The sequence below is a fragment of the Pithys albifrons genome, chromosome 5, assembly GCF_047495875.1.
Source record: "Pithys albifrons albifrons isolate INPA30051 chromosome 5, PitAlb_v1, whole genome shotgun sequence".
Lineage (NCBI taxonomy): Eukaryota > Metazoa > Chordata > Aves > Passeriformes > Thamnophilidae > Pithys > Pithys albifrons.
In genome coordinates this window covers 23,947,943-23,975,887 of record NC_092462.1, presented here as the reverse complement: position 1 = coordinate 23,975,887, position 27,945 = coordinate 23,947,943, and the positions used below count along the sequence as shown (strand labels likewise).

Sequence of the window (27,945 nt, the reverse complement as noted above, 5' to 3'; positions counted from 1 at the left end):
GCTCTCTGCTAATGCCTGGTATTGGGTCATGGTAACCACATGCCTGGGGAAGCACCAGAGATGCATTTTCTGTCTTATCCCTGTTCCCTGCTGGAGAAATTTCTCTTCTCTTCCCCACCTCAGCTCTTGCTGTAGGCTGCCTCCAGCCCACCTACTTTATGTTTGCTGTGCAGAACCCAAGTCCCACATTGACCTAGTCACTGCTGCCCATTTCCATGCCATGTAGGAGGAGCCATGTCCCTGTGTCTTTTTCCAGCTATGGGGCTTTGCATCTATGCTCTTCCTTCCCTAATGTTCATCTCTGTTGCCTGTTTGCAGGTGCTTTTGCCTTCTGTGGGGAGAGTGTTATGCCTTTCTGGCCTAGGAACTTCTCCTTCCTGCCTTTGTGTCTTCCCCTATGCTCCTGCCTCTAAGTTTTCCCCACACTGTTATAGCAGGTTGTCTCTGTCATGTGACACCAGCCTGTAAACCAGGACCAGTAGCTACAGTGAAGAAGTAGTATGTTTTTGGTTTGGTTTGTTGCTGAAGAGAGATGTGACTGAAAGGAAGGTAACAGCTTGGCAAACGGGAGGTGGTTTCCCACCTCCCTAGGTAGCAGGAATCACAGGCTTCCAGCTGGATGGTATAGGCAGCAAAGGATGTGGCCTTTCTCCCTGCCTTATGGTTTTTAGCACTGCCTGTCGTATCTGACTATATCTCACAGACTTAAACGTGAACTGGTGTAACTTTGTTCAGGGTTCATACTGTCCATCCAGTTGGCATTATAAGACATTCACAGATGAGAAAATCCTGAGGTGGAAAATGGCTTTTGCCAAGGGAGGCTGCGTTAAGAGCATTTGCAGCAGTGCAAAACCACTGTGAGACCAGGCTGGAAAAACACTTTGCAGTTCTGACTTTTGATGATAGTGAATTGGCAGTGATCCAGCATGGGACTGTTACTAGGGACACAGCTTTCCTTCCACCAAGTGCTCTCACAGCATGAATTGTGTGCAGGTCCTCTTACAAACACCTCTGAATGTCTGTGTGAGGTATGCCATGCTTTGTGTATTGCTTTAGCATACTGAAGAAATATGAAGACATAAAGGTTTTATTTTTCTTTGAATTTGCTTCAAATTCATGACGTTTGCAAATGGCTCTGTTTAATTTAACATCCTTTACTACACACTGTTATCAGCTTCAGCCATTCACGGGATTACATCAGAACCTTGATTCCCATTTAAAATCTAGTTGATATGACTGTAGAGGAAAGATTTAAAGTAGGAGTCCTTAAGGATTAAATGTGCCAGCAAAAGTATTGCTTCTATAAACTTAATTCTTCAGAACAAAATATCTGCAGGTCTGGAGGAGGGGTTTTTGTTTGGTTTTGTTCTTTTTGTTTGTTTGTTTGTTTGTTTGGGGTTTTTTTGTTTGGTTTGTTTGTTTTTTTTCTGGAGTGTTTAATTTAAAGATTTTGTATTTGTGATCTTAGATGTTTTGAATAGAAAGAAAGGAGTTGATAGTTTCAAACAATACTCTTAAAATTGCACTTAAACCTCTTCTAACAGTACATTTCAAATGAAAGGTTTTGTGACTGGAAACATCTATGCTTCCTCTAAGATTTTTTTTGCAGTGCTTGATGGTTTTCTAAAAAATTTGCATCCTATCAGTTAGTCATTTTCAGCCCACCAGTGACTAACCTGTGACCACAGGGAGGCTGGACCAGATGACCTGCTGTGGTCCCTTCCAGCCTTTCCCATTCTATGATCTCTACTCCTCACTCATAGCCATTTATCTTATTTGTGAGGATATATCCAGGAGAGCTGTAAACCAGCAAGATAACACAGTATTTATGGCAGCACAGAACTGCAGTGTGGATGCCACAGGCAGGCAGGAAATCAGGTGGATCCTTGGAGAACTGTCCAGCACTGTATTGCTACAAACCAGCCTTAAACATCAGTGGCAGCTACTTTAAAGCGTTTCTACGTGTGTCTTGGCAGAATATTACCCTGAAGCTGTGCAGGAAGGTGAGCCTGGGTTTCCTGAGCACTGTAGCACTTTGCCTTCTCTCCCTAGGCTGAAATGGCAACCAGGGCCTCCACAAAACATTACTCATGGGGAAAGTCCAAGAGCACCTAAATGCTAAACCTCACCAGGTAGAAGGCCTGTGTAGTAGGAGTAGTTCTACATCAGAAATTTAAGTTTGATCCCTAAATTAATGTATCCAGGTGCACTTCAGTTCTGTTTGAAGGGCCTGAGTAGGGTTTGAGCAGCGCCTAAGACTTGGCTTTGCTGTTGGCACAGAGAAACAGTGTGCAATGACTGGCAGATGGGAAATCACCTGGGCAAATTGTTGGGTTTTTTTTAATTTGAAGAATGTATGAGCCTTTATATAAAATGCATTACAAAATAAAAAAGAAATTTATCCCAAGGTCGAGGGTACAAGATCATGCTCTGGGAATGAAAGACGAATGAGTACTGAAAACAGAAATAAGAGAAGTCTAAGAACTACCCTGAGTCTGGGCAAAGATCAGATAGGAGAATGAAGAGATGAAGCAGCAATAAATGAAAAGGAAAGAGAAAACATAGTAGACAACAGAGCTCCAAGGTAAGAGCAAACAGGTTGTGTACATTGTCAGGCAGCAGCTATTTCTTGGGAACTCTGAGGATATTAATACCAGGTTTTCTTAACAAGGACAGCTATAACTTTCTCCAAAAGGGGCAAAATCTTCAATGAATTGTAGAGTTTTTACATGGGTGCTGCTGGAGCAGCTGTTACAGGAGGCTCTATCATGGTCTTGGGTTCTGGCAGAATTATCAGTTGCTGGAAAGAGATCATTATTTATTTCTGATGGCATGGAAAGGGAAAGCAAAAACACAACTTTGACTTCTCCTTTACTTGTATGTCATTGCAAAAGCCCAGGGTCACACAAACAACCATAATACAACACCCTGAAAGGGAGTAGGTTTAAATTAGATCTAAAGAAGAAATTCTTTACTGCGAGGGGAATGAGGCACTGTATGAGGCTGCCCAGAGAAGTTGTGGATGCCCCATCCCTGGAAGTGCTCAAGGCCAGACTGGATGGAGCTCTGAGCAAACTGTTCTAGTGGAAGATGTCAACATCAGGGAAGCTGGAACTAGATGGTCTTTAAGGTCTCTTCCAACACAAACCATTCTACACTTCTATGATAATATACAATAAACAAACATAATCTAACAACACCAACTGTAAATTCTGCTCTATAGCCTTGAAGCAGGGAATTAACATGTACAGGTTTCTTCAGGAAATTTCCTCTTTGGTAACTGCTCCTAGCTAGAGCCTATTGGGCAGTGGTCTGGTTTTGAGTAGGAATATATTACACCCTCATCAGGAAAATGGTTAAAACACCCAACTTCTGGCTGATATGCCAACAGCTTGACATAGACACCGAAAAACCTGCAGAGTTTATAGTCCAAATTTCCCTTGTCCATTGCCTTTCATCTTCAGTAGACATAATAATAAGTTTATTCCCTTGTGTTTGCTGCAGCCCCTCACCTGCTGTTGCTCTGCCTTCTATTAATCTTTCCCTCTCTAGACTAAACAAATGCAATTTTTGCAATCCTTTCTGAGCAGTTATTTTTCTCTAGACTCTTAATGATTTTATGGTTCTCCAATAATTCCCCACCTCCAGGAATCCACACCCTTCTCAACAGCCTTCTGAAACTGGAACAAGTACTTTATCTTTTTGGAAGGATTTTAATGATATGGTTTTGTTTACCTAGTGCAAGGTCAAGTGAAAAAACGTCAAACAGGCCATTTCATTTGCTATTTCTGTAATAACAGTGACTTTTCCATAAAAATAATTTCTTTTCAAAATCAGATACTGATGCGAAACTAGACAGCACTTAAATTTAGTAATTCATGTAATGAATATAATCAATATCTACTTTGAACATTCTATTAATCTTTGAAAATGTTTTTGCTTTGGCATTCAGCTTTGTATTATCTCTTTCATGTGGTACTTTAAACTGTGTGGTTTGTGCCCTTTAGTATCCTGTAGGGATAAACAGAACTACTGATATAATATCATGCAGTCATTTCTTCTTTTTTTCTGTCTTGATTATAGCAATAACAGGCACCTAATTAACACAAGGTCAGAACCCACTTATCTTAGTCTTCCCAGTGTGAAGGCAAAAATAATGAGACAGAGGTAAGGAATTATGAGACCTCCGGGCTCAGACCTTGGAGACAGAAGCCTGCATCAAAAGCTGCAGTTTGAGGACAACTGTGGCTATTGGTCAGCCCTGTCTAAATTCAAAGACTCCTTCTGAATTTAAAATAAGGAAGTAAGTTCAGTGTTTCAGTTTGGCCATTTTGAAATCTGAAGACCGGATACAAATGATTGCACTGTTGCTTTCATTTTAGAACAAATATAACCATTTAAATTCAAGCCAGAAAAGACAATAAAGGGGAATTCTGTGAACCTGGAAATAACAACCACAAAACAATAAAACCACAACAGTTACTCTCTTTTCAGTTTGGTTTTGTGGCCTTGTGTCAAATGTTCTTTGACCTTTTCTTAATTCCTTATCACTTTTCGCTCCCACGCTATCATACTATCTCTAGGCCTTTCTGCCTTCCCCTCTCATCTTTGTCCTGTCCTGTTATCTTTCTCCCAGATCTGATTTCTTCTTGACTTGTTATCTGCTTTAAGACCTGATTTTTTTTTCTTTTTGAATCTCAGCATCACCACCATTGCCCCCTTTATTCAGCCCAGTGTGGTATCTGAGTGCCTTTTAGCTCCATGCATGTTTTCCAGACACAGGGGTGCTGCATCACAGGTCACCTATGCCTTTTCAGACGGGTTTATTGCCAGCAAGAGCAGCAAATGGCACTGGTTTCTCTGTGAGGGCAATTGCTGCATAGATTTTGGCTACTCTCACATCAGAGTACATCAAGGTGCTCTCAATCAAAGGGATCATCAGATCTAAATTTGCAACAAAGCATGCAATTGTAACTTTACTTTGTTATCCATAACTTGAAGCTGCAGCGACCCTGACATGAGCAGGAGAATGAAGCTTTCTGTCTCTCTCTTTGTCTAGCAACAGTTTCTAATGGGTAAAAAAATCCTTTCTCAATAATTTTTGGTCTCTTGCTTTTATCCCCCATAGTATTCTCCTTGGTCACAATTTAACATTGCAAATACAAGCATAATAAGCCACCAGTTCTATCATTTCTTTTAATCAACCAGTGCCTCCCAAACAATCCATTCAAGCTTGTATGCATTTTTGCATGTTGTTTTCAACTTATTTTAAAAGTATACTTAATTATTCACCATTTTAAGAAAATAATTTATTCATAAAACTACTTTATTATATTCTGTTAATTGAATTTACCTTAGTTTATCTTTAACCTGTGATAAAATCAGTAAGTAATGAGTCATAACACAACTGTGCCTTAAATTCCCTTTTTTTATTTTTATTTTTGAGGAAAGCTTGGCCTATCAACATGGTTATTAAATGGAACACCTTTAGAGGATGAACAATCTAAGTTTTGCAATGGGCTTCCCAGAAAGTTGTGCTGAGTTAGGGAGCAGAATCTTGGGAAGGGTGGGCTCAGGAATGAGCTAATTGGCCAGCTAGTGCATTTAGCTGGCATTACAGACAGCGTAGCTACCAAGAGCTGTTAAAACAAACCCATATGAAATGTAGGCACTGTTGACAAAACATTCTGTTCTAGTGCTGTGGCCTTGTGGTGGGGGATTACAGGAGCTTTGTCAGCAGCACATAATGAGAATGAAGAGATGGAAAAATGCTTGCTGTTTAGGGAAACAAGATTGCCTTTAAGTCCCTTTGCATAAAATTTGTTTTCCAAGTATTTCAAGAGCATGTTATGAAGCATTATTCTAACTGGGTAACTGAATAACAGGAAAATCTGTATTATAAATGGAGTGTGCAAGAGTCTGTGCATAGTCTGACTGTATCGATGTGTTCCAGGGAGTAGAGCAGGGGCAGCAACAGGCCCATAGGGGGAACTCATTTTATTTTTTATAGGATATACCCATATTAAGCTGGGCCAGCATGTGCTGTGATGAGGCATTATGAAGTTAACAGCATACCTAGAAAAGATATCCAAGAAAGGGGCTCACTGGGAAGGGGCTGAGACCCATTAGAAACACACAAGGTGCCAAGAAGGCTGATAATACACTCCTGGAAAAGGAGTTATAAGGGCTCATCTGATTAGACCTTAATATATTCCTGCAGAGCCCCTGCAATTGTATTAAGGATTATTTTTTTCCAGGTTAGATCTATGACTGTGGCAGGCATCGGGTGGTGCTCATGAAATGTTAATCAGAGCACAGCACACTGAGCAAAGGGAACAAAACTCACTGTTCTGCCCTGTAGCCAAAAAAAAAGAGAGAATGCCAGCAGATATTACCATGAATGGAGTCACACAAGAATAGTGACATGCTGTCCTGACTCAGTTTTGTGATGTCTGTATTACAGGATGCTAATGCAGCATGACAGGATGTCATGCTTCAAACCTGAAAGAACTAGGGGATTAGTCTGTGCCATTTTCCTCTCCCATTCAGTTACAGAGTTGATCTAGTCCTCCCCAAATGTACCCACACTTGTATCACAGCAGTGTAAAATGGTTGAGAAATGCCACTGTTTCTGAGTCAATGTAGTTTTTTCACCCCCTTAATCACCCCCTAACTTCTTTTAGTAGAAAAATATGAACAGACCAGCAATAAGACTGAAAATCTTGTTTGAAGCTAACAACCTTTCAGTACAGTCAGAAGATACAGAAATTATTTTGCTTTTTGTTTGTTTGCGTTTCTTTTCTGGAAGGTTTGCTTGTTTTTTAATATTGAAGACTCACCTACTAACTTGACCTAGAATTTTTAAGACTGATATTTACTGCAGTAAAATCCCAATAGCTGTAGCACTGCCTTGAGGGCAGAGGGGAAAGTCAGTCATTACTCATCCTGGTGCTTCTCAAGCCATGTTCTCTGAATTCTCCTTTTTCTGTTACCTACAGGGATCAAGGTGATGTTGAAAACCCTTCCTGAAGTGCTTGTACTAGCCAGGGAACTGTTATCACTTCAAGGCAGGAGAATGGATGCTTACTCCTGTGACTAGTTATTTTAGTTAGTCCTTCAACCTGAGGACTCAGAGCAGACGTGGTTGTACTCAAGGAGAGGAGGAGATAGACAAAAACCTTTAGCAGCTCCATTTTCTCCCCCAAACTAGTCTTGGAGACAGCTGTTGGAAAACAGCACACTGTCCAAAGTGGGAGGCAGTAGCAGATGCTCCACACTATAGAGGTGAGGGCAAAATGAAGAGATTAAGGATACAGCTTGAAAAGATTGTTAGCAGAGTTAAATGATATGGTTGCTTCTGCTAATAAGCTTCTGAACTTGATTTTCCAGGAAGGTTCTTACTGCTCTCTGCTAATAAGACTATGTCGTGCTAAATAGATCTGGAAGGTGGCAGAAGTAATATGATTCTTTCTGTGCTTATTTCAGAAGATGGAATCCCAACCACTACTGTCAGTACAACCACCTCTGCATCAGGATCAAAAGCCGGTAAGAGTTCAAATTCACTGTTATCTGGTGTTCTGAAGCCCCTGTTGTCTTTTTAGTTTTCAGCTTTTCTGACCTCAGGGAGAAATCATGTGAATTATTTCATGTAGGGCGATTATGAAACTCTTGAAAAGAAAGGATTGATGTATCTTATATGAGACTGTTGATTTGAGCAGACTACATTTTTTGTTTCAGGTGAAAAGGTTGAAATTCTGTGAGTTCCTATATTCTCAAGGAATGGTTCGAGATTGATTATTAATAAATTACTGAAGACTGACAGTTCAAGAAGTCAGATTGAGAATAATTTGGGAAACAGTATCAGTTAAGATATATGGCAGCAGAAATTAGTTGATTTGATGGGTGTAGAATGATGGGAGAGGAATATGGACTTTGATAGTAAAGAACTACACAATATATGCCAATATTTGGCCTCAGCTGATAGGAGCAAATACATGTGCGTACACCTGCCATTTGCAGAAATGCTACCAATAACTTCTTGAAACTACTGGCATCAAGATTTACACTTTGGAGGAAAGAGTTCTAGTGCAAACATTGCATTTAGAAGTGTTTAAGTCATATGAGAAAAAATTGCATGGCATGTAATGATTTGTTCCTATTCTTTCATGTATCCCATCCATTAAAAGTGCTAGAAGAGATAGTAGGTAGGTAGAGGTAGTAGGTAGGTAGTGTTTGTAGGTATTTAAATGAGCCTCTGTATCTGACAGTAGCACTTTCTGTTTGCATTAGATCACAAAATTGAAAGCTGGACTCTTAAATTATTAATTACGGGGTTTTTTTAGTTTAGATTCCCTGGCAGTAATTTGGCCAGTCTGTTCACTTGAGCAAATGCCTGGTATCATTTGCAAGGATACCATACTTGACCTGCAGTATGGTATCCTTGCACACCAAGACACACTGATTTAAACCTTGCTATTGTCTTAGTGACATTTGAAGAACTCTGTCCCTGTATTTTCATACCAGCTGCAGCTGGGAATGGATCTCTGCTGTCTGCAGGAGCCCTTTCCCCTCGCCTTAGCCTCCAAGTCTCGCTCCTCTGGAGAACAGAACTAGGACTCACTGTGCAAAGGGCACCAAGTTCATCCTACGGAATATCACTTACCACAAAATACTATTGTCATCCACAGTCTCCTAAGCTTTGCTGCACTCCAAAGAGGAAGGCCCGCTGGGTGCAGTGCAAGAGAGTCTGTGAAAGCTGGCCAATGAAGAAGATTCCAGGTGGACAAGCAGAGGGAAGAGGGGAAAATTGCTCAAAGACTAGTAGAGTCTCTTCCCCTTTGGCTCTTTACCTGTGATCTTTAAGCTGTGTTGCCGTGTGTCACTCACAATTCTTTATGGGGTTTTTACATCCCTCCTTCTATTAAACAAGTATGCAGCCAAGTGCTGGTCAGAAGTGTGGTCCAGCAGCACAGTGAACCCATCCACCCACACCAGGCTCCTTTCCCCTCACCTCTTCCCTTGGAAGTCATGCCAGGCACCTCTGTATAGTGCCCAAGGAGCATGAGCCTCTCCTTTCAGGGGCTGGCTGGAAGGGGCAGTGGCTGGCTACCTTCCAGTAGGCAACACACAGACTGTTCACAGGCCAAACCTCCCCTGTGAAAACAACCATATGCCCTTTGAATCCTCTTCAAAAACGTGTGGGTAAGAGAGCTTTGTAAGGGCCAGACTTAAAGTGGAAATTCACTGCCTTGGAGAGAGAATGCAGCTATAGGTATGTGGTGTTTGTTTATATATGATAAAATAAATCAATAAAGATGTGAATGCCTTTCTTGCAGTAACAGAATCTGTGCATGCAACAACTTCACAAGTAACACCATCACAAACATCAGTGTTGGTAACAGCTACAACTGGAGCTACAAATGAACCCATCATAAACAGTAAGTGAAAATTTCTCTCAGTTAATTGTTGATGCTGTTCCAGTGGTCATTCAGGAAATTAAGCAGCAGTGCCCCTTGGTTTGGGAATTTGTTTTAGAGATAGTGAACTCTTTGTTGAAACCTTTCAGGAGAGTGCAGGAACTTCCTCCCAGTGAGCCTCAAGGCAGCTCCAAGCTAGGCCTTCTAACTGGATTATCCCAGGCTTCTCTTCAGTGGGATGACCCACCTGTGGGACACGGGGTGGCTTCCTCTACAGTAGAAGGAGCCCTGTCCCTGTTGACCTTCAATTTAAATTAAATATTCTTTTGTTAATTTAAAATTAGACTGTAAGCAGGGCAATAGGCTAGGTGTGTTTTGTGTATGTGCATATGAGTGTATGCAAAATGGAGGAAATAAATTGAATGTGTTTCCTTTGTTAGCATCCACGTCTTCTTTGCCTAATGCTACACAAGGTATAACACAAGATACAACAACACAACTACTGTTAAATGGGACAACTACAACAACAGGTGAAAGTTTCAGCACAATAAACAGTAAGTGATGATTTCATTGAGCCATTTCTGATTCATTCTATGCTACATTTCTGTAAAACAGTGTGAAGCAGTTGAAGGAGGTAAAAACCAGATTAGTTTGGGGTTTGCATTTGGTGGTCTGGGGAAGCAGAGTTATTCATCTTACCATATAACCTATCTTCAATGAATTTTGCCCTAGAATCTTACACAAAGAATATTGCACCTTAAATTTGCAGTGGAGGTGATCTGAAGCCATTGCAAAGGATTTTAATCTCCCTGTAAGTGGGAGAGATCTATTTAGAAAGGGCTTAGCTTTTTATTTCTTGGGATTTTTATAAGTATTTAATAAAAAATAAATTATTCCATGTGATTAGAATGGTGTCAGAATAGCTCCCCTTTGTTTTTTATTTTCATATATGTTACTAATACTACAGTTAATTATGTTCTATATTATTATGAGTCACAGTGCCACAAGCAGAGAGGTGGTACTAAATAGTGTGCATCATTCTTAGGAAATACTTTAGCTCCCCATAAATCTTCCAAATAATGTGTGTATTGGCTAGAACATCAGACTGGATTTTAGAAAAATAAAATAGAATAGAATAAAAAAGAAACCCATGTATGCAGCAAGTAGTTGGATTAATTTAAAAAAGTGTATTAACATCCAAAAGGAGGTCAATAAACTTAAGATGAAATTCAGTCTCAGTTTTTCTGTCCAGGAACTGCAGTGTAATTATTTGCTTCAGTCTTTTGATGAACCATAGCTTTGAAATACTCCATTTTTTATATTTAATTGACTAAAAAAATTCAAAATAAGTGCTCCAACTATTTACCTTGGTATACCAATGCTCTCAGAATTGATGTTTGCAGCATACTGAACTGTGACAAATTATTAGAATGTGACTTCTCTTCCCTTGGTGTACTTGCCTAAAAAGGGACTCCTGTGAAGCAGCCTGCATGCTTTCCTTGTGCAAATTTTCCTTTAAAGCCATTCCTGGTGGACCCAAGCCTGCTAAGCTGCCTGGAGAGCTATCTGCCTTTCACTCAGTGGTTTCATCTTCTACTGGTGCAGCTTTCCTACTGGTGCTTACTGTGCTTTGTGTAAGGAGTAGTCTGATTGTCAGCCCAAGATCCTTTGGTTTTTGTCTTGGCTTTTAAGTGGCAGTATCAATGAGTCACAGAATACATCCAGCCTGGCCAATGCACTAGGTGCTGAAAGGGATACCCAAGGCCACAAAGAATCTTTCAAGACTTGCATTTGTGACCTGTAGGCCTGTCAAAAGCCCAAGGCACGGCACATTGCATTATGGATAGGATTCCTAGTCCTTTCCATTTGGCAGAAGTTCTTGGCTTGTGGGTACCAGAGTAGCACAGCCACCTGGAACTAAACCTTGGTGACAGGTAGAGCTCCCGGCAGTGGAAGGGAAGCTAATGAGGAAAGGCATGCCTGCCAGTGCAGCTTAGCTCCAGACACTGCTCTGCACTGAAAAACTGGTGCTGGGGGGTACAATGGTGCTGGAGGTATGATGGGCTTGGGCAAGAAGCTTTCACCAGTGTGCTTCCTTTCCATTCTTCTTGCATTATTTTCCCACCATCTAGAGTTCAGTCTCTAGTTGCTTGTGTTATGATTTGTTTTTAGAACTCCTCATTTAAGTTAAAAATTCCCCTAAAACTAGTGATAAAGAAAATGGTTGATAAATTAACCTAAAAACAGGGCTTGCCTGCCTGCCAATAGCCTTTGTAAAATGGAAAACTGGGACAGTGTGTCCAGGACACTGGGGACTGCCCTGCACTAGAGAGGTTTGTATTTTCTTTTAATACTAAAGTAGTAATTGGAAATATGTGTATGTGAAAACCTATTTTATTGGGGGTTTAAGATATAATTCTGGTCTACATATCAAGAAAGTCAGCACAAAGGAGTGGGATGGGGCACAAGGTATTGGTTTTGGGGCAGGGCATAGCACAAGGGCTATGCAGATTCGTGACCTTGCAGAAAATCCACAGACCCTTCGGCCACCATGTGGCATCTCTCTGTTTCCTGCCCACACATTGGCACAGCAAGGTGTGCCCCTGGCTTCACTGCATCCTCCCAGCCCCTGCCAGCACCCCCATCAGCAACACAGGGCTGAGGGAGTTGTGGTCCCTGAAACAAGCACAGGCATGGCAAGACTTCTGCTCTCAAAATGGACAGGAGGTGAAAGCTGACAACCCTCTCTTTTCTTTTTTGCTAGCACTCACTTCTCCCTCTTTCTGCACTGGCTGTATGAGACTGACCCAGAAACTGGTGATGCCTTCATGACACTTCAAAATTTACTTTTACTGTACCTGATTTTAAATAAAAAGCAGGCACCTCTGATTTTTTGTAATGGAAGTCATCACTTTCTCTGCGTCAATTCCTGCTAAAAGCTTCAGCAAATGATCACATTCACACACCAAAGATGTGACAGGGCTTTCTGTCTCTGCTACAATTTCTGTGGCTGCTGTCACCTTTTATTATACATCCAGGAAAAGCCCCCAGTGCTCCATACACCGTGAAATCATGCGAAAGTCTTTGTCTTTTTTTTTTTTTTTGAAGACTCCAGTGTTCTTTTCCTCTGCAGACCATAAGTGCAATCTCTGCTTCTTAGCCCTCCTGCCTGTTTATCATATTGGAAGCCAACATTAGACTGGTGTCCTTAGCCTGTTTATTTATGAGTATGTCAAATCAAAGAGTTCACATTTAGTCACAGTGACCTTACTTGTGCAATTCAGGCCCCAAAACAAGAATTTATATGGTGTAACACCACAGAAAGTTGCATCTGCAGTCAGGATTTCATATCCTGGGCCACTTGAAGTTTTCAAAGAGAATACAAAATGAAATGCAACAAAAGTTTCTATTCCTCCTCCCTTGGATATGGACCAAACATCTTGTGCAAGGGCAGTGCTCAAGTTAAGTCGCAAGTAAGAGTGGGGTTTTGACTGTTGTGTTTCTGAGTTATCTCATGCCACTCTGCTGGATGAGGATATGTCAGGGTGCAATTAGATATTAAATATTTAAAAGTGAGGAAAGCAAAGAGTGGAGGAGATCCTTTTTCTCTCTTTATCAAACCACCAGTAAATAAAAAGGGAGGTTTACTTCAGTAACACTACCAGAATAGTTATACTAACACATATTGCTCAGTTTTCCTCAGGTTGTTACCACATACTATAGGTAAACACTGAGAATACTTGGCTGCTGAGACATTTTAGGCAGAAAGAAGTTTTAAAATGTGTCTTTTTAAATACTTGGGTATTTTACTTACCAGAAAATGTAAAGCTGCAGACAGCAGATGCCATCAGCTGTGGGTGTAAACATTAAAACTGAGATCTGCTTGGTTACCTCCCTAGCCAATTTTCATTCCTCTGAATGGGCAAAAATGTAATTGGGTTTGCCACAATTGGATTTTTCAAAACTTTCATTAATGTGTTTATTAATTCCAATGGTTTTTCAGGCTATTGATTACAAGGGCGAAGCCTATGAGTGTTTATGCTAAAAAATATGAGCTCAAGGGAGAAGCTTTAGTCTCCCATCTAATAAAGCCCTCAAGATGACATTTTAACATGGTTTGGGTGTAGTTCCTTTTTCTCTGTAAATGTTTCCTTGATTCATTTATGGGTCAAGTAATGTTTAACACACATATAGATGTCTATATTCTTTGCAGTGCACAGAGTACTTCTACTTACTTGAAGCATATTACAATGTCAAAGCTAGTTAGGTAACAGCTTGCTGTAAAGAAAATTTAAAGTACTGTTGGGAAATGCCAAAACATATGTGTGGATTATACATAGGTTAAGTAGAAAATCATGCTAAGATCAAGTGAGGATATGTGTCGAATTTCAGCTGGTTAGAGAAAATGAAGGGTTTTCAGAGCAGAAAGAGCAAGGAAATATCTGAAGCTTAGACAGCAGCTTTGCAAAGCAACTTCAGGTTCCCTGTTGTTGATTATCCCTTTGCCAAATATGTGTTAACACACTGTCATTTATCTTATCAAAATATCAGCAGGGAGAGCTTCATCACCACCAGAGAGTTCTGCTGGTGCAGCAATCATCCGTTTTGGACAGTTATTTTAAAGTCTTTACTGCTTCACCATTTTTATTCACAATCAGCTGTTGACAACAAACCCATTAACCCATGAGGCAAGTGCCTTTGCCGCAGCAGCTGCAGCAGCCGCCCTTCTGCGCTGTGCTGCTGCTGTGCAAGCCCAGGCCTCCCCCTGGCAGCAGGCAGAGCTCTGCGCTGCAGCTGGCGGAGCCGGAGCGTGATGAATGACTGCAGCGCTGTGTCGGTGGGGATGGCAGGGCTGAGTCACTGCGCGCCCGCACAGTCCCCCGCCTGCTCCCGCGCACAGCACGGGCACCGCAGGGAGGGCTTGCGCTGTCTCCTGCAGTTGGGATCAAATTAAACCCTGCATAGATATCAGTTACTGGATTTACCAGAAAGGCAGATTTCTAGCAGGCGTACTGTGCTGTCAGTGCTGTCGTTGCGTACACGAGCAGTGGCTGGATACGGATGCTCCTGTTCCCACAGGCTTTTGGTGCAGAAGCTGTCTGATCTGCCAAGTGTGTTGGTGGTAGAGCCTATGCTATGTATTAGGCGTAAGGCTTGAATGCTGCTTAAATGCTGCTTCGAAGCCACAAGGCAGCAGAGAATTGGGTTGCTAGGATTTCATCTTACACTAGTACAGTGGAATTAAGGGAACCTCACTCGCCAGGTTGCATTTTTCTCGTCAGGAAAGTGAAAACTGGCATGCAGATTTTTGCCCTGTAGCACATCTACTTCACCCCTTGACACCAGGGGCACTGAGCCTGTTCTGCAGTCTGAAGAAATAAATGCAAAAAACTTCATGCCAAGCTCTAGGTAAAAGTGTGAGTCATACCTGGTGTTACCTGAGTCACTGGAAGAATCTCACTCAAGCTGAATTGAAAAAAATAAAATGGAAATGTTGTCATTCCTTCTCTCCCAATCCACTGCCAAGGCTTAAACCACGACACCATTGCACAGTCTGTGTTCCTGAGAACAATCTGTTTCTGCAACTCCCAAACACAAGAGGAGCACCCAGGGCTGCACTGCTGCCAGGACTGATAGGATGCCTGGAATGAGTGATCCCCATGGGAAAACAGCCCTCTACAGGATTACAGGGCAACTGGCTGCCTCCCTCCTCATCTTTCCCACACACCTGATTGTTTTGCTTTGTTGTTCACAAAGCGTATTTGTGTTTGAATGTCTCTGCATGTGAAGGCTTAATGTTGTTCTGACTTACTTTTCATTCTCCCATGCAAATTTTAACTAACTTATGATAAGAGAGCCACAAAATGGTTGCTGTTACTGTTACAAGCCTGTGCATCTTAAAAGGAGCAGGATGTACTTTGAGTTTTTTGCTTTATTTAAAATTGATCTCAGATTAAAATTCAACATATAAAATTTGAGTCTGAAGCAACCACAGTAAGAATCAAAAGTGGAAAGAGTTTGCTCTTAAAGATTCATTCAAGGCTTCTACAACAAGAATGCAGGAATTAAAGTTTTCAGATCCTTGCATTATACTACACTAAAAAGGAGCTAGAAGGGCTTTTTACACTCTACTGCAAGTCAGGCTTGCATATTGAAATGGTACAATGCTGAGGTTTCTGAAGAGAGCTGACATGAAGTTACGCTTCTTGTCGCTAGAATCCCAGTGAAAGTTTTAAGCTTAAGGTTGTTTTGCATAATTTTCATGCCTCAACCTTGAAAGATACCATCCCTGGCTGCCTAGCTTCTCAGTTTCCAAAGTTATATGACTCCCCTGAGCTTTAGCTCATTCTTTCTTAGCTCGTTGATTTTTGAAGCTTCCCTTTCCAAGGTATTGCACTTAATAAGCAAAAGGGGAAGGGAAGGGCCAAGTTAAAGATGTGTAGTGGTAGAACAGGGAGCTTTGCATGTTGGAATTATTTTCCCCAAAAAAAAGGTAAACTGGTGATCAGTTTTTGAATAAAGTGTCTGATGAAGCATTCCTCAAGATTTACATGTTGCTCTGTACATGATGTTGCTTTCTGACTAAAACACATCCCAAAGTCATTTTAATTTGAGTGTTTGAAATTCATATGAAGAGACACTGAGAACAGTTTATAGCTCAGTTGTATCTCTGATTTGTATCAGAAAGGAAGTATAAGGTTACTCTTGAGCCCCCCTATGTTTTATTCAGTAGGCACTGTCTTGCTTGTTTTTATGCTGAGGTCTGAGTGTAGATGTATGAATTATCAGCAGTGCCGGAACAGCTTAAATTATTTCTTGTCATTCAGTGACCTTCAGTTCCATGGGCTCAGACAGTGCCCTGCACCATCATCTTGGACTCACCTTAGGCTGCAAATCCTGTGAGACAGATAGTCTTGGTCTTCTGTTGACTGAGTGGGAGCAGAAACAAGACACTTTAATTTTTCATACATTAATTTTCAGGGATATATTATTTCCTGGGCCCTAACAGCAATTAATTAAATAATTAACTCTGTGGTTAATTGCAATCTCTAAAACTTTATGCGGTATCACATTATGTCACAATTGTGGCTGAAGTTTGATTTATCTATTTTCCATTATCTGGTTTCAAATTAAAAAAATACAGAGGGCAGTAAGTTGAGGTTCTCTCTTCTGCTAATGTTGCGCTTGGTCTGAGACTGCCTAGCTAGTCTGAGCTCCCAAGTCAGTGCCCTGGGATGTCTTCTGGCATAGATATGAGGCTGTTTCTGTTGCTAGGATGTGCTTGAAGGGTGCCTCAACTATGTCAGTAGTAGCAGTTCCATAGGGACAGTTCATTGCTTGACAAGCAGTTAACAGAACTTGTAGTGCTAAGTCATTTCAATGACAGTGGGAGCACTTGTCTGAGGGATGGTCCAGGATCTCAGACAGTGCTTATGCAAGTGTATCTTACCTGAATATCTGTCTCATTTCCAGCTACACAAGCAAGTGGAACACAGTTACCACAAAATGAGAGTTTGGATGCTTCATCTGCTAAAGGATCATTTTATACTTCTACAGTCTTGACAGCAAGAGTCACTCCTACTTCTAGAACCTCAGGTAAGTCTTGAAAACATACACTCTCTTTTCCTACATAAATAATGCAAATAATTTTTAATCTTTTCTTCAATTATGGGCATTGTTCTTGAATGAGTGCCACATCTCCTTATTCATGCTGGGTACACTGTGTCCATGTCATCTTGCAATGAACTTGTGTCCAGTGATGGGTAAAGTAAACTAAAAATAAACAATGGAGGAACTGGACTTCACACAATCTATGAGATTCATAGTGAAGACATTTTATTACACATAGCACACAGTTTATATAGGGTTAGGACTACAGCTTATTGGCTAAAAGAGTTACACACCGCCACGCTAGAAACTTCAATTGGTTAAAACCTATCTCTCACAAGTCCCATGTTTATATTATTTCATCCTGACTGTTTTCATGCACCTGCAGAGTCTTGTGAATTTTTACTGTGTGAAATCTCAGGGAGTAAACCTCCTCCCTATCAGCCAGCAGCAGTTGAGCTCTTTGCTGCTTCTGGCTGATAACTAAGTCTCACAGGGCTTTCTATAGATCTGAATTGCTCACTTTTGATTTTACTCTAACAACAGATGGGTGAACTTCAAAACATTCAGTTGATACTCAATGTCATTATAGGAGGATATAAATTACAAGCGATAGTAGTACTTTTTATATATGCTATATGTGGTCATTGTAACATTGACTATCAGAGGAGGTCATCAAGATAAATTCTCCGTCGGCAAAGCAGAGAAGGCAAAGGAGAAAACAGCTATAATTTTTATATTTGTTAATTAATCTGGAGAGCAAGTTAATGCATATTACCAATTAAATGATGTTGTTTAAAGTACAACATGGTTACATGCAAGGTCAATAATGTATTGGTTCTTCCCAACTCCAGCCTAGTTGTATTGTTTTTCTGGGTGTGTTTTGGTATATGTAGTCACTAAGAAACATTGCGGTGAATGCAGATGCCAGGTCATACGAGTGATCATTTATTATGCTTCTAGCTGGCTTAACTTTCCTGTGGTTTGTAAACCACTTATTCAGGTTTTCTTAAGGTCCCTTGAACCTTCACTTCATTCAGTACTTACCCTTAGCCACATGTGTGTAAATCCAACAAGGATTAGAAGTATACAAAAAGACAACATAGGAAGCATTTTAAGGAAGTGGGGAATTTTTAATTTTTAACACAAGGCCACTGATTTAGAGAAGATTCTTTGCAATTATTTCAATAAGCCCATTGCCCATAATGCATATACTGTGACCTGTAGTTGCTTTACTATCCTGTTAGGCTTTGTGTCTTTTACTAGATATGTGCATGTTATGAAAATCCCACCATTGGTATACTGAAATAAAACAGTAAATTATAACACTTTTAATTAAACAGTCTCTCACACAGGTAAATTCTTCAGATTAAAATTAAATTGTAATACATATGTGACTATGGATCATGTGTATTGAACTACCTCATACATTGTTTTTGCAATTATATTTTAAAGGTAAAATTTGTCAAGAAAGTTTTACAACCCTCCTTGGGTCTGTTTGCAAAAGTCATCATCTTACTCAGCTCACTTTGCTGTAAAACCAATAAATCTTCTTGAGCTCAGGTACTACCCAAGATGCCAGAACTATAATTGCCTGGCTGAGACTGAAAGGACCTGTCTATCCAGGGGGAGTCAGCTGAAGTGCTTGGCATAGCCAGTGTTCTGAGTGCCCATAAAACTGCCATTTCAAAATCACTTCTCCCACACCAGGACTTTCACCGTATCACCTTTTCTGTCTCCTCACAGCACCAGGTCCTTGCTTCTTTCTTGCAGCTTATATATCCAAGCAATCCCCCTACTCACCCTGACTTGTTAGGTAGCTTGTCTCAAATGGTTACACCTTAGAACCACCCTTGCTCCCTTATTCTCTGTATACATTAAAGACTTTAAGAAGAAGTGTTTTGGTCTCTTCTAAACAGATTTCTTCTCTTATGTGCAATTGCTCAGGACCAAGGGAAGCCATAGGCTGCACCTAAATAACTTTAAAGCAATGCAAGTGTGGAGCCAGTTATTTCATTCTGTGCTGAGACTAGAAGTGCTGACTCTCTCACTGCCATCAGATTACTTATCTGAGGATTTTGAAATTTCACGTTCAGGAGCTTATATAGAGCCTGGACATCTTTTGTTTACCAGAGCAGAGGCTGGTATGCACAAAGGCACTGGGACTGCAGCCCATAGGCAATAGCACAGCTTGCAAGCCAAAAGTACCTGAGCCACAGCTTCTGTGTGGGAGCTCAGGGCAAGACAAATTAATGTGAAATTGATCCATAACAGAATGTTTCTATTTGGTATGATCAGCCAAAATAATTCAGCTGACTAAATATATTTAGTTTGAGACCATTTTCCATTTTTAAAGAAATGCCATTTTGGTGAAAATTTCCTTTCTTGATGCAGAAAAAGAAGAAAGCATATTTTGCAGAGAAATTTCCAATCAGCCATATCAAAAGATCAGGGTGTGGGAGGAGTGTTACAGAGTGCTGGAGAGTGACTGAAATGAGTGGGGGAGCCTAGGAAAGAACTTGGAGAAACATCAGAGAACAGTGTTGATGTATTAGAGAAGATCAAAACCAGCAGCCACAGAGGAGGAGTTGCACAGTGTTCACCCAGGCTAGAGAAGGCAGTAAGGACTGTTTTTAGCAAAGAGAGCAACCTGCATGTGTGCCATTGACACATACACTTCTCTAACTTTGGCAGTCATGTATAATATAGCTCCGACTCATTCTTCACTTACACAGAGGATTGCTTGCTAATATTTAATTTTCTCCTTTTGTTTAATTAATGAAAAATTGGAGATTTAATGGATCAGTTAGAGTCTAAATACACCTGAGAAACTGCAAGTACTGTGGCTTTTTATTCTGTGATCTAAACAACAACAAAAAAAATCCATAAAGCAGTATGAGCTTAAGTTCACTCAGCAGGGTGGTAAAATTAAATGATCTATTATAATAAACTGTCAGATGAATCAACTTGCTACATCTATTGATATCTTTATTGCACTCCTCCAATTATAAATCCTACTTGGTTCACAGTAGGCATCTCTCTAAGAAAAAATTTTATGAGTAAGACTAGGAGGGTTTGTCTCTTTCTGTACACAAACCGTGAAGGAACTCTGGATAGTGATATTAGGTAAAAATTACCCACCATATCTTCAGCTCCTTCACAAAGAGAGAGACACAAAAATAGAAGTTCCTAGGAGATGGAGAACATAGCAAAGGCTCAGTTAACACTATTCCAGATCTACAATATGGTCAGGGCAAGAAGGCTTTCTTCAAGTTTTTAATTTTGTTTTGATTTATATTGTGGTATCCCCTCTGAGTAATCAGCCAAATTTATTCGTTTGCTTTGCCAGTGAACACAGTTGCACATGGCTGCACTCCAAAAAACAGAAGTAGCACACTGCAGGGTATCTAGGCTGCTTAGGTAGCAGTTGTTGGAGAATTTAGTTACTGGTCTCCTCCATCTGTCAAGCTTCTCACCAACACTGAACTGACTCAGGCAGGTAATTTCAAATCAAACCATGGTCATGTGCCAGATTTTTTTTATCCTTGTCCTCTTTACTGCACGGTAATGAGCCCAACTCATCCAGTGTTGCACATCTCACTTTTCATGATGAATCTGGAAATCTTCACAGATTATTTATGCAGAGCATCTAACTTGGAGCCCCAAAGAACGTGGTAAGCTCTGGACAGGCAGCTAAAGCAAGTACAGTAACTATGTTAGCAAATTAACTGCTGCTTTTCCTCTGTCCTTTCTTTTGGTGAGCTTTCACCAAAAAGGGCACTGGATGGTTATTTAAAACATGCAAACTGGAAGCACCTGTTTAATCACTCCAAGAAGCGCAGCTTTTTTTGTGTGGCAGGATCAAGCAATCTCTGCACAGGAGGTGAACTGGAGCCTTGCTTGCATACTGGAGACTTGGGGAGAGAGAGAGAGAAAGGCATGAGAGCTTCCCTATTTAATTTTTCATGGTCTAGCAGAACCAGGGGGAGATATCATTGGGAAAGATGCTTGTAGTTTTATTGTGTGTAGATGTGTGCAGTTGCTAAAAAATAACAGAGGCTCAGAAAAAGAGGGCAAGGGGCTGCTGTCATGTTTGCTACCTGGAGTAATTTCTGCTGTCTGGGTTTATTGAAGTGGCAAGGTCTGGCCAGGACAACAGCATGGCTTTTGCTTGTGCCAGTGGGTACATTGTCACCCATCTCTTCCTGAACACAGAGCCTTATGTCACCTGCATTCAACTTTGACAAGCCATTAAGTCTTTGAGGTGAACTTGGATATCAGTCTTGGGCTTGATGTGCTTTTTCTATGTATGTATTTGTTTTAATTTCAGCCAACACAGTTCACCATGTTTCTAAGAGTGAAGCTAAGGAGAAATGTGTAATTATGTTACAATCTTGGGGTTGTTTCATAGGAAAGCTCTACACACTTGGAAGAGAAGTTTTGAAGTTTTACAGAGAAGTGACCTATTTGTGAGACTTGACAAGGTCTTCTGCCCTTCTCCCAGAATATGCACACACAGAGCCTTACAGTTTGCTTGTTTGACCACTCCTGTGCGATCTCATGGTATTTTTTCCATGGGACCCCACTCCTTATAGGCTGAAGGAAAGGCAATAGTCTGGTGACAAGCAGTCATGTCATATTTGGATGTTTCCTTAATCCAGATACATGTCCTGCTGTGCTCTGTACTGTGTGTTTCTCCAAACCTCCTTTGACATATGATTTATTAACTTCCTGAGAGCTTTTCCTTGGTCTTGTTGGTAATGTATAAACATTGCCTAATGAATCAGCACAGAGATCCTCTCCAAGCAGGGTGACATTGCTTTTGGCAGACAGATTGATGAGATGCCAAAAAGCTTAGGGGAAAGTCTCCTCTGCATTCTAGGAAGCCAGGGTGAGATAACTGTATACCTTCAGGATACTTAGCATTACAAATATTTAGTATGTTCAAGAAGAGCTCTTAGTGCTTACTTTTATCTACTTGGCTTTTCAACCTAAACATGCTTTTCATGAATGTTTGTGATTAAAATGCAGTTAGAGTTCTGTCACATATATCATTAGCAAAAGCAGTTATTTACACCCCAGTGGCTGAAGTGATCCATGTTTTTAATTGGGGGTAGGAAGGAACCAAAACAAGAGCAGCATTCTGGTCTTCAAAGAATACGTTCACAGAAGTAGAATAACGTGTGTTACAGCTATGGTGGTAGGAGCTATCTTTGTGCAAACCATCAGCCCATGCACAGAAAGTGCAGCGAGGGCATAAGAATAGATGGGTACTCCCTGGGGACCCTGGTTTGGAGAAGGAGCATTGAAGCCCAGGGCACTTGGGGGAGAGTCTTTAACCTGCCTAGAGTTACAGCTGCCTTTGTGATGCTCCCTCTGTCCTCCCCCAGCCTGGCAGAGCTGGGACATGCTGGTGGGTCACACCCTTCTATGGAGCTCTCAGGAGAGGATCAGATTCACTACATTCCCCACAGATTCACTGGCAGCAGTGAACTGTGAACAGACCTAGCTAGGGGGACTTTTATAGTGTCCTCTAGCCTGGAGAAAAGGTGACCAAATGCTATGATTTCGTGCTGGTTGACAGCAGCTTAACATGAGCCAGCAGAGTGCCCAGGTGGCCCAAAAGGCCAATGGCTTCCTGGCTTGTATCAAAAATAGCGTGGCCAGAAGGACCAGGAAAGTGATTGTCCCTCTGTGCTGATCACTGGTGAGGCCACGCCATGAATCCTGTGTGCAGTTTCATGCTTCTCACTACAGGAAAGACTTTGAGGTAGTGGAAGGTGTCCAGAGAAAGCATCAGAGCTGATGAGGAGTCTGGAGACTGAGGCATATGAAGAGGGGCTGAGGGACCTGTAGCTGTTCAGCCTGCAGAAAAGGAGGATCAGGGAGATATTGTTCTCTACAAGTACCTGAAAGGAGACTGTAGCAAGGTGGGGGCAGCCTTCTCTCCCAGGCAGCTAGTGACAGGACATGATGACATAGCCTCAGGCTGTGCCAGGGGAGGTTCGATTGGACATTAGGAAGAATTTCTTCATTGAAAGGTTTGTCAGGCATTGGCATGGGCTGCCCAGAGAAGTGGTGGAATCACCATCCCGGAGGTGTCCAAGAAAGGACTCGACATGGTACTTAGTGCTATGCCCTAGTTGACAAAGTGCACATTAGTCAAAGGTTGGACTCAGTGATCTTGAAGGTCTTTTCCAGCCTAAATGATTCTGTGATTTATAGTTCAAAGTAATGAGTGGCTGCTGAGGATATACAGTGCCTGAGGTATTTTTTCCCCTGGTAGCCCCAGTAGTCCAGTGTAAAATGTCTCACCAGATGGAAGAGAGTCAGTCCCTGGCAAAACACAGTTTGTCTTGTACAAGTAGACTAATGTTTTGCTGCTAGTTCACACAGGTGAACATTCTCATAGACACAGATGAGTTAGGTGCTCATCTCTCTTTGACATGAAGAGGTTCAATGCAATGTAACAAATATCACAATGGTTGTTTATGTCTAGCCTACAAATGTGAGGCCTTCCCAGCCGCCCTAATTTCCAAGCCACTACAGTCTAGACACACAAAAACAGCAGCATGCTAACAAAAAGCTGCCAAAGAATGAGAGTTGTGCAGCAAAAACTTGTGAAGTGGCTGTGGAAAGCTGACAGTGAGGGGCCAGTGAGCTTTGTGCCCAGTGTTCTGCAAGGTCAAGTTCTTCCTCATTACCAATGCCTCTTAGCCCTGCTGCCCAGCAATCTGCTAGCCAAAAGGACCAAGATAATAAATGAATATTTATTTTTGAAGGGTTTTGTGACACTTGAAGGTGTGTCTCAATTAGGAATTTGAGTTTCTTTTATTTAATTATTATTTATTTATTCAGTTAAATGCCAGCTATTTACTCCCAGGCACTTATTTGGTTTTGGCAGAATGAGTTTTTAGGAACGTATTAATTAATTCAGAATTTTCTTCTCTTGAGCAGAATAACAACCTAGCATAGACTGGGCTTTGGAGTCTGCTCCCTTCTATAAGAAATGTCTGCAGGTTTACAGCTCAGATTTTCTGGGCTTGGGAACAGTGTTAGCATGTTAGTTCTGGGACATTATTTTTGGTGGGGTTACCAAGCATGTTGCTAGAGTCTGCCAGTTTGCACGATGTGAAGACTCTGGACACCTAAGGCAGACACTAACAACCTAATCCTTCTGTTTTATTGCAGGCCTTCCCATGAGCTCTCCAACAAAATCAACGGGTAAGAATGATAGAAGAGTTTCCTCTATGCACACCGATGAAAATACTGGTGTGGTGTGGGAGAGGGACAGCCTGTGAAAAGGAAATGTTCACAGAATAAGGAAGCTCTAGGGGAAGAACTGGAAGCATAGTATAGTACAGAGAAGCAGAGGAGTGGTGTTGAGCTTGTAGCATCGAGTAACTTTGTGGTGATTTTGACAATACCATTTTGGATTAGCAGATACTGGAAAGAAAACCTGGTGGGAGCATGAAAATATTCAGGCCTGGTGTACTGAGTGATGCAAGGGGAAGCTGCTATAAATAGAGTGTTTACCCAGGAGCTTGTTCTTGTCAGTGGTTCTCATTCCTCATCCTGTAGTTAGAACCAGCAGGTCCCAAAGACAAGTTTCCTGTGCTAATGAGTCTGTATTGTCCTATTTTCCTTTCTCTGGGCTTATCAGGAAACAGCCTCTTCTGTACTGAGCCCTGCTGTTCTTGCTGCTGCCAGCAAAATCTTGTCCCTCCTGTTACCATGATGGATGTACTTCTCCAATTAATTGTTATTCTGATCCCAGATCATTCTATAACTGTAAAATACCTTCCAGATCAGAGAAATTAGATAGAATGGACTGGCTTGTGAGAATCTCTGGTGAAAGAAGTGGTGAAGGTTTTAGTTCATTAATCTTTCTTTTTAGCTGTTGTATTTCTTATTGATGGTTGCAAGTAGTTAAAATGCTAAGCTATGGATTTTTCTTTCCTGAATTACTCACACGTTGGTCAAGTGACAGATAACCAGGAAGATAACCAGTGGATAACGAGTCCTCAGTTTTTCTCCTAAGGAGATCCACAAGTCTCCTGCACAAATACAGGGATATACATTCTTGTTTTTCAGCATAATTTGTTTCTATTGACATTTTCAGTCAGTATCCAGGGTAGCTCACTGCTGTAATAATTGCCTGCTTGCCCTATATATCATGTAGTACACCGGATAAGGTAGCATAAAGGACAGTAGTATTTCCATGGGAAATCTAAAGCAGTCACATGGAATCAAGAATTCATAGGAATTATTTTAGTCACTTGATGATGGCTTAGTTTCCATCCTTACATTATCACCCCTCAGCAGATAGGCACCACAGGAAAAAGAACTTCAGCTTTAAAGAAACCAAGATAAAGGTCTTGGACAATGATTATTTCCTACACTATAGCATCAGAATGTTTCAGCTGTGGCTGTTTTGTTTAGGCACCACACAAGCACCTAGTTAAGTGATCATTTTTCCCCAGGAGGTTTCGGTCTCTTGCCAGACAAACGAAGGGAAGAGAATGGGGGGAAAAAAGACCAAAAAAAAGTCACCACAAAGACGTTTTTTAATAGTGCAACTGAGTTTAAAATCAGTGCAGAAAGGAAGAAGAAGTCCTAAGTGGCTACGACAAACAAATCTGATTTGCTACTGCAATTCTGCGGACTAGAGTTGTAAGTACTGCCTATATAGAAGCTTTTGTAAAAACAGGGACAAGTCTTTCAAACCCTTAGTAGAACAAAATCATATTCTAGACCTCAAAATGGACATGGGAAATTGGTTTTAATGACTCAATAATTTCATAACTTCCAGCCAACAATTCAAGCCCTCTTCTGTTCTTTGGGAGGGGAACTGTGCATCCCTGCAGGTGAGGATTGTCTGTTGGTACCTGAGCCGTGGATCAGAGCCTGTAACAAAACCTCAGTGGCTGCTACCATGTACTCACTTCTTCTATATGGAGCTGAAATCTCTACTAGCATCACTTCTTAAGAGACCACCTTCTGCACCTTTGTTTGAGAGCCATTTCTCATATTTAAACAGGCAATGGAAATGCTTAGCCTTGCATTACATTTGTCCAGCTGATTGGCTTCTTCAGTGGCAGGGAGCACATGTCTACTCAAGCCTCCATCCAATGTAGAATACAATCCCATGTGTTATGTAATGGGGATGTTTGCATTTTCTATTTTCTCTCAGGAAGTTCAGTGATTTTTCTTTCATAGGCTATATGCAACACGGTAATACGTATTTTGGGTTGTTGATACCTGACTGAAATTCAGATTAGCAGCTGAAGGTAGAAATGCATTCCTTTAAACCTAGCCTTAAAAAATGTCCCAGGGTCTCAAAGCAGTCATTGCTCCATCCAAATGTGGCAGAGAGAGCATGCACATCCCTCTTTAACAACTCTTGAGAAACTTAATATCTAATAATATTGCACTTCTTTGTACTTTTTTATCTACTATTAGCACTTTTTAAAAAACTTCCATTTTTTAATTAACCGTGTAATATTTTGGTCTTTCTTCTTCTGGAGACAGGTGTAATTTTCACTCTCTTTCTGGTTTTTTACTTGTTGAGAGGTGTCTTCTAATATTGAACAGTACCATAATCTCATAAAAGTGAAAAAGCTCGTAGCTCAGAACCTGTGAGTGGACAAGCAGATGATCCTAGGGAGTACTGCACCTGTGTAAAGTGCATGTTTCTTCCAGACCCCACTAGATAAATTTTTCCACCCCACTTGTCAAGTTATCCAAGTGTTATTGAGAAGAAATATAGAAGCACCAAGTGGCTCCAGAACTGGGGACACAAAAATTGTTTTGGGAGAGTAATTTATTAGGGTGAGTTGTTTGAGAGTTCTCATGATACATGTTTACCTGAAAGACAATATTTCTTGCACATCTAGCTGTTGTCAGTCGTGGAAGCAGCCCTGGAGGAGATAAGGATGGGACAGGGAGTGATGACCGCTATTCTAGTGAGTATTCCTACATTATTGTCCAGCTTTTGAGTTTTCAGTTGATCAGTTTTGCTTTCGATGAGTGATTGGAATAACAGACAAATGAAGCTGGCAGTTTTATTTCTAGCTTTACCAGATATAAGCCCTTTTACAAATCAAATTTAAATGCCTGTTATAAAATTCCTCTCAAAGAGAAACAGAGCTTAACAAGTTGACATTGCTCTCACTGTAGAGCAGCACAATTATTCCCAAGGAGTGATTCAAAGTAGTAAAATTGGAAAAAAAAAAAAGTTAGCAGAGTCATCCCCTGTGAGAGAAGACATAAGGAAACACACGAAGAAGTTGCACATATACATGTTGTACATAATATGTGAATGTATGGGTATGAATGTATTATATGAATATATTTTTCACATTGTCATGGGAGGAAGGTCTAGGAGGCAGTCTTCTGCAGAGTCCTTAAGCACTTGTTGTTTGCATGCTGTGTGTTACTTAATCTTTTATTTTAATATAATGCATCGCTGGAGCATGAGTGTAGCTGCAGATCTCCTATTTCCTACCCAGAGTATTGGCTTAGCAAAACATGTTTGATGTTTGTCCACTGTAAACTTGTCCCTGCATTCTCCCTGTAGTTCCAGAGATGCAGGCACACATCTGTATTAATATTAAATATTAACTGCTTCAGGAGACATGAGAAATGCTGTCTCTAAACATGGAGCAGCATGATGGCTGATGCTGTGGAAGGCTGTGGAATGCAGCCTCCCCCCAGCATAGGCCTTAGGCTGGCAGGAGGGAGAGCACCTGCTAAATCTGAGTGTGGCTGATCACTGCCAGAAAAAAAAGATAAATGGGGAGAAGCTGGGCTCATATATTTCCCCAGGAAAGCTTCTCTTCATTACATAATTCTCCCATTTTTTTTTCTTGGCTGGGAAACACCTGTCAGGAAATGGCAGATGGTGGGAAATAATAAAAGG

General features: G+C 41.0%; 1 protein-coding gene across 5 annotated transcripts in view; it reads left to right on the top strand.

The window, feature by feature from the left end:
* EMCN (endomucin) overlaps positions 1-27,945 on the top strand; it is a 58,411-nt gene that overhangs the window by 9,411 nt on the left and 21,055 nt on the right. For all 5 annotated transcript variants that reach the window (XR_011697886.1, XM_071555915.1, XM_071555917.1 and 2 more), the window contains exons 2-7: positions 7,486-7,545; positions 9,336-9,437; positions 9,857-9,970; positions 16,890-17,012; positions 24,216-24,248; positions 26,921-26,989. Coding sequence is in view for 4 of the 5 variants with exons in the window: in XM_071555915.1 (XP_071412016.1) it covers positions 7,486-7,545; positions 9,336-9,437; positions 9,857-9,970; positions 16,890-17,012; positions 24,216-24,248; positions 26,921-26,989 (501 nt within the window). In the remaining variant the exon portion in view is untranslated. The remainder of the gene's footprint in view (positions 1-7,485; positions 7,546-9,335; positions 9,438-9,856; positions 9,971-16,889; positions 17,013-24,215; positions 24,249-26,920; positions 26,990-27,945) is intronic.